The sequence below is a fragment of the Penaeus chinensis genome, chromosome 1 (genome assembly GCF_019202785.1).
Source record: "Penaeus chinensis breed Huanghai No. 1 chromosome 1, ASM1920278v2, whole genome shotgun sequence".
Taxonomy (NCBI): Eukaryota; Metazoa; Arthropoda; class Malacostraca; order Decapoda; family Penaeidae; genus Penaeus; species Penaeus chinensis.
Window position 1 is genome coordinate 18046435 of NC_061819.1, and position 7412 is coordinate 18053846.

The following is a 7412-nucleotide window of genomic DNA, read 5'->3' on the forward strand; positions in this document are numbered from 1 at the left end:
GCCAAAGAATGCTGAAGTTGAGGTCTTGCTACATATTTGATTACAAGAACTTCAATCTTTAAAAATGGTGGAAACAAAGAGGCATTTTGATTTCATTTTTTGTTGATTTCATTTCATGTTATTCATATAGGTATTTTTCTTTTCTTTCATTTATGAACTTCCTAATGTTTCAGTGCATCAACTTATATTTCTAAAGATGGCCAAATAAAATACTTTCACCTTAGGAATCACATATTTATTGACAAGTTTCAGGGAGAAAAAGCATATGTGAAAGATGTACAAAAATATATACTACGAAATTCACATCATTCACATAGTTGACTTACAGTATGTGTAGAAAACGATCCTTTTTTTTCTCATCATCTGAAAAAGACCGTCTTTTCCTTTAAACATTGCATTTCAAAACTGCTACATTCAGACACTATAAACTTACATAATATAGATTATCTGATCACAACACAATTTCTAAATAAATGGTTGCTCTTCATCAACTTATTTCTTCTGTCATGCAATGCTGACTTTCTCCTTAAGCAAAATCCCATTGTCAAAGAAAACATAAAATAAAATAAAATATCCCATGATGTCTTCTATCATGAACTCATCATGATCGCAATTCTTAAACGAATGCGACGTCAAATAATTATTGTATAGAATTCTGTATTCACTGCCTGAATAAATTTCATGTATTCCCATTCCATTATTTATCTTAAAAAGTATGGCTTTCACAAGTCGATTGTCACCAAGATGTTCAGATGAGCGTCCTCACAGCAGGCACTGTAAGTGGCAATCTGATATATTGCAAACCCTATTCTAATTAGCTGACAATATCTCAACAATCACATGATTTATTTCTCCAAAAACTAGAACATTATAATGCCCCAAAAGTAGGTATAAATGACTATTAGTGTTTCTGTTGAACACTCCAGTTTTTGGGATGGTAGTAAATAAATAAGACATAGTATTACCTTTGTCTATGATTCATAATAGCATTAAAACACATGGTAAACTCTGTCATGCATTAACCTGTCTACATGTTATTATTCACAGCTTATCAACACATCTATTAATCAACATCATACAAACATTAAAACAATAAATGCCATTGTAGACATTACAACTATCAATACACATATGCATATTCAAAATCATACACATATGCATATATTACTTTTAAATGAAGATGTACATACAAACATTATATATCTGTAAGTATACATGGACTGTAGTGTCTTTATAGCATGGGTGTATGTGATGGGGTATGATAACATGTGCATGTATGTATAAAAATGTGTGTTCCTTTTTATGTTTGCACTTATTGAAAAAATCATCTATAGTTTCCTATATAAACCCTGGGAAAAAGTAACAGCTTACACAACAAACCTGAGATGACTGATTACTGGAAGTTATCCCTCAGAGGCACTTGCTTTATCTAGCTTGGGCGTACAACAAGAAGGAGCACTTTTAGCTAAGCCAGTAGAATAGAGGTAGCAGGCGCACTTGGTCGACCATGTCCAATACTGAGCTGCTGAGGTAGCTAACTGGCTGTTAACTACATCTATGGGCTGGAACTGTTTACTTTGACATACAGTATTCCTGCCTTTATGCTACTCTCATAATCTCTGATAAACTGTGATTCAAAGGTGATCAAAAAGTCTCCCTTTAGCCCTCTCTTTATAAAGCAAACCCTTGATGCATCTTAAAAGATATAACTTGGTACAGTCTATCTCTTCTGGTCTTATAAATCTATTCCATTAACACAGATCTCAGACATGAAAATACATGGCTGCTATTAATTCTAGACAAAATAAGGTGCAGCTTTGGGGGGGCACCTCTACTCAACTATGGACTTGTATCCTGTTCATCAGCCTTAGATTCTAGTATTTTTTATTTCTCTCTCCTCAAAACAATTTCTACACTTGTAACCATTTATATCTTTCAGTAATATCATTCACTTGTGCCAATGATACTTCACATCAGCTATCACAAGCATAGCATAGCTGTTCACCATATGGCTCCTTCTAGACAGAAAAAAAGAAAAAAGAAAAAAAAGGTTTTCACTGTCTTTCCAACAACACCTAAGAGACCTTATACATATTGCGCACTCTTCCACCTATGACTTTAATTCACCCAAGAATTCACTGGAATTTTCATGACTATCAGTTCTTCAAAGACCAGAGTGCACGACTCAGGTCAGGGTGCCCTCCCAGGCATCTACTCTCTGCTTGGCTGCTAGCTTCTTCTGGGCTGAAATTTGAACAATTGCAAGATTAGTCTACACTTGTTCAAAGAAAGTTCTGAAGTTAATATAAATATGAAAGACCTACATTTTTACGGCCAAAATAATTCAATCTCATTCTTACAGTTTCTAGCCTTTTAAAGTACAGAACTTCAAAAACAAGGTTCCAATTCTTTGGCTGTAAAACTGAGCTACCCAATTCAATATCTTATCATATTTTTTACCCTCTGTTTTTTTCATTATGGTTTCTAATGTCAACATTACATTAACTCAATGACAGTAACCAATTCAGATTAAGAGATCTTATCTATAGTTGATGATACATATTATTAATTCTAAGTGAAATATACACAAGCATGGTTAAGACTCTTCTAAAACCCTTCAATTATATCTGCACTGCAAACTGACTTTAAAATATTTTCCAATGCCATGCAATAAGAGTAATGTTGATTTTTATCTTGGAAAATATTACATAAAACTGTTAACAGAGTTAGCCTACTCTCTCTTCTCTACTTTGAATCTGTGATTTTCAAAAATCTACCTAAAAAAAAATCATAACGATAAAGAAATAAACCCTGCACATATAAACATTCACACATACACAAACAGAATTCTAAAAAGAACCTATAACCTGAATCCTTTGTTCTCCTTACCTTTAGCATCCTTGAGTTTCTGCCGTTCTGCTTCCCTTACTTCTTGAGGGACATTCACCTTCAAGCCTAGGGCTCCCGACACCAGTCTACGCGCCAGGGCTGCTGATGTTGCTGGCCGAGGTTTGTAGGGCAAGAGAGCCTCTGTGATGCGCATAGCCTTTGACCGAGAGGTTTCCGTGGCTAAAGACAAGGAGCGGGCCTTCAGGAATGGATGGTCAATACTCAGGGCTTCCTTGGCTGTGGGAAAAAAGGTTCAGTGATTTACTATTTATTTAGAATAAAATAAAAAGGACTGATAATTGGAATATCAATATCATAAAAAAATTACTCTTTATTTCCACTTTGATAATAGTTTATATGTTATATGGTCTATGTTATTGTTTGTCTACAGCTCACTAATGAAAGACATTAAAATCATGCTATATTTCCTACTATGCAAAATGCATTTTTCTTTCCAAAAAGGAATCTGACTCCAAGGTAGTTCATTCCTAAATTTCCATCTGAATTAACTTTTCTCTGGCTAAACAAAGACAAAGGCAGATATTTCAAGTCATAAAAAAAAGACATACTCACCAATGAGAGCTGTAGCAAAGATCCCGAGAGCATGGGTGTCATCTACCCACTTGATGTCAAAGCCATTGTTCTGGTAGGGACTGAAGATCATCATGATATCCTGTGTCTTAAAGGAAACTGGGAAGTCATAGATCTCAATGACATGGGCATATTCATCCTCATTGATCTGAGGCTCCTTGGGCTGGTAATCATAGTAGTCATTTGTAGGCTTGACCAGCTTCACCTTACCAATGGAATCACTGAGCTGGCGCTTAATCTCAGGAGCGAGGCACTCACCACTGTCATCATAAAGGGTGTCCCATGAGTCTTCCACTTCATCTGCCCAATTGAAGGAGAATTTCTTTAAGTTCTTCTTCTCTTCCTTCTCCTGTTCACTGGCTTCTTCCTTTGCTTCAGCCTGGATGTCATTTTGGGTGTCATTTTCGATGGCCACTGTTTCCCTCGCTAAATCTTCTGGGGGGTCTTCTGCCTCATCACCAAGGTCAAAGTATACCTTCCCTGAGGATCCAGCCACTGTGCTTGAGGGTTCATCAGACACTGCATTAGCATCTGACTGATTGTCCACTACATGCAAAGGCTGGCCATTCTTGGAATCAGTTTCTGCTGGATCAGATGGCAGTGTGGTTTGGTTGGCCTCTATAACTTCCCCATTACTAGAGGTATCACATGCTGAACCTTGACTAATATCTTCACACACATGCATCTCCTCTACTCTGCTCATTTGGATATTCTGATCAGAGCTGTAGGAACTGTCAAATGAAGGGTTCTCATTAATGTTTTCTAATCTATGTTCAGCACTTCCTCCATTGATTAAGGATGGTCCCTGATCAACTGTTTCCATACTACTATAACTTGGTTCATCATGGTAACTTTGATCTAATCTGTGGGAATTAGGAATACCTGATATTCTTGAGTTATCAATACTGTTTGCTCGATGACTTCCCATCAAGGGGTTTCGATTATGTTTAACTGGCAGTGTATGATATCTATAATTCTCTTCATTGCTTGGAGTTGGGCTTCTCCTTGTGTTCTCACTGTAGTCAAGAGTGACATTGGGCAGTGAGCCTAACCTCCCAGAAGGTGGCTTACCAGGTGAGTTTCTACTTTGGTAACCTTTGGCAGGACTTGAGGGGCTGGAGGCACCTCTCCAATTAGTGTGGTATGAAGCATGTTGAGGAGTTCTCTCACGGCTAGAATTTCTACTGCTAGCACGGCTATTGTTAATACTACTGTATCGATCATAATTATCATATCCTCTGTCATACCGCTCATTGGGAGAGTTGAAGTTGCTGTTGTAAAAGACTCTTTCACAGCTACCAAAGCCTCTCTCACTGTGGGGGCTGTTGTAAGGATCTCCATTCTTTGAGTTACAACCTGGTGAGCCTATGGATTCATTATACTTTTCAGCACTAGGTTCTCTGCTGCGGGAATTTCGCCTCCGATTCCTTCGCCCTTTTCTTGTGCGAGAATTTGGCTCCACTGGGTGAATAACATTCTCTTTACTGTGAACACTGTGAATATCTCTAGTTGGGGTGGGACTCTTCTGGCTCCTTCCCTGGCCTCCCCTGTTGTTTTTGGCGGGTGAGCTATGCACCGAGTCACTGTCCCAGTTGTGGTTATCACTTAGTCTGGGCTCTGAGTCCTGATTCAAACACCTCTCAATGAGCTGCAGAGTCTGACTGTTGAACCTATTTCCGCCCTTCTGTCTTCCGTTTCCTGGTGTTGACTCTCTGCTGAATTCTCCCTTTGACAGAGGAGGCTTGGATTTAATTCTGTCAAAATCTCCATCATAGATGGAAAGCTGACTGCCATGACGGCTGTCATGCTTGCTATAGCGATTCCTGCCACTATACTCTGACACAACAGAACAGATGGAAAAGGTGGGTGAGGGAGCCCTCTGAGATTGTTCATAATCCTGCATTGGGGTAGGCGTTCCACGCACGGATCCTGAATCCACATTGCGCCTCCCCCTTGGAACGTAAAGCATCTGGTCTGGACGACGCCCCCTCCCTGCCTTCCCTCCATGGTGGTCTCCCATCACGTAACTGCTCTCGCTGTCATTTCTCTGCCTGTTAGGAAGTGGGTATTGGTGCTGTGGATACTGATTATTCTGTGGACTGTGCTGTGTATGTTGGTAGTAATGATTGTGCTGCTGCTGCTGCTTAGGGTGGTAAAGTTGCTGTTGCTGTTGCTGTTGATGCACAGGGCCAGCATCCAACCTTGTGCTGCGGGCTGGAGGGGGTCTGTAGATCTGTGCACATGCCTTGCCTGAAAAATATAATTTGTATCTAGAAATACGGATCTTAATGCGAAGTGCCACAATAAAATCATACTGAATACTATTATACCTAACTAGTGGCAATGAGTTTTTAAGTAATTAAAGAATTCAGCTTGTCATTAATAATAATAATAATAATAATAATAATAATAATAATAATAATAATAATAATAATAAATATTAATAATCATAACAAAAACAAGAATAATAACAATAATAATGGTAATAATGACAAAATAATAATAGCATTAAAAATAATAATAATAATAGCAATAATTATAATAATAATAACAATAATAACAATAATAATAATATTAATAATAACAATAACAACAACAACAATAATAATAATAATAATAATAATGATAAAGAGCACCCAATACAAAAATTACAATCCTAGCCTACAACTGCATCATCATAATAATAATAGTGATAAAACACCATCGCCGACGAAGGCCTACCTCTCGGGCGGCTATTGTTGCCACTGTAGTCGTCACTGGTCATGGTGACTGGCATTCTGTGGTGGTCGTGGGCGGCGGTGCTGGACGTCGCTCTACCGCCGGCCGATGGCGCTTCTGCCGACCTGCTCTGCGCGAGGATTTCCCGGCGAGAGTTTAGGAATAGTCTGGAAATGAGATGGAGAAAAAAGGAAAGAATTAGTGGTAAGAAACGTTGTGTGATTCTGCTTTAAGATGATGATGATAAACTGCAAGATGCATTTATACAGCGAGTTCCTTTTTTTATTATTATTATTATTTTTTTTTTTTAAGTTTTGTATAGTTTCCTTATTTTTTTTTTATTTTCATTACTACCTCACCACCTTCCTGAATTTCCTGTCCTTCTCCCCCTCCCCTTCCTTAGTCTCCTCTCCTCTCCTCTTTCTCACTCTTTCACCACCTCCCCTGTCGTCTCCCTTCCCTTCTCTTCCCTTCCTTTCCCCTCATCTCCCCTTCTCTCCTCTCCTCCTTCATCTCCCCCACCTCACCGCCTCCTTCTCCTCCGCCTCGACCTCTAGACAAGACGCGAGTCAGTGAGGCATAAACCACACGTGAAGGTCTGTGGTTGATGAGGGTCGTGTGCACTCGAGCTGCCAATGGGCCTGGAGGCTGACGTGGGGGAGGGGGAGTGGAGGAGGAGGGGTTAGGTGAGAGTAGATGGGTAAGATGGAGTTGGGGGGAGAGGGAGAGTCAAAGGAAAGATAGTTTATATTCCCCCGATTCACATGCATATGGATTATAATGAATCACGGAGGCAAGAAAGGGGAAAGGAAAGGAAAGGGAAGGGAAATTAAGGGGAAAAGGAGGGGAGGGGAAAAGGAGGGGAGGGGAAAAGGAGGGGAGGGGAGGGGAGGGGAGGGGAGGGGAGGGAAAGAGAAGTGAAAGGAAAGCGAGAGACGAAAGGAAGAGCAGGGAAGGGAAAGAAGAAATAAAGAGAATGGAGGAGAAGGAAGAGAAGGGAGAGAGGAGAAGGAAGACTAGAGGTACGAGAGGAAAGGGACAAAAGAGAAAAATGGGAACATAGAGGTTTCTATCCAGCCTGATGACCAGCCCCAAAGCATCTACAATGACAGGAAAGCAAGTCTGTCTCCTTTGCATGGCTTCGCAGATCTCGACGCTCGACACGCACACGCATCTGATACACAAACAAGCAGGCATAATCCCCACTCCCCACA

At 39.8% G+C, this 7412-nt stretch overlaps 1 protein-coding gene across 1 annotated transcript in view; it reads right to left on the bottom strand.

Moving 5' to 3' along the window:
• Positions 1-220: 220 nt before the first annotated feature.
• Positions 221-7412, bottom strand: part of LOC125026455 (probable serine/threonine-protein kinase yakA) — a 51375-nt gene continuing 44183 nt past the window's right edge. Inside the window, exons 3-6 of the mRNA XM_047615327.1 lie at positions 6202-6365; positions 3463-5730; positions 2890-3126; positions 221-2244 (exon numbers count right to left, since the gene is read on the bottom strand). Coding sequence (XP_047471283.1) covers positions 2186-2244; positions 2890-3126; positions 3463-5730; positions 6202-6365 — 2728 coding nt within the window. The 3' untranslated portion in view covers positions 221-2185. The remainder of the gene's footprint in view (positions 2245-2889; positions 3127-3462; positions 5731-6201; positions 6366-7412) is intronic.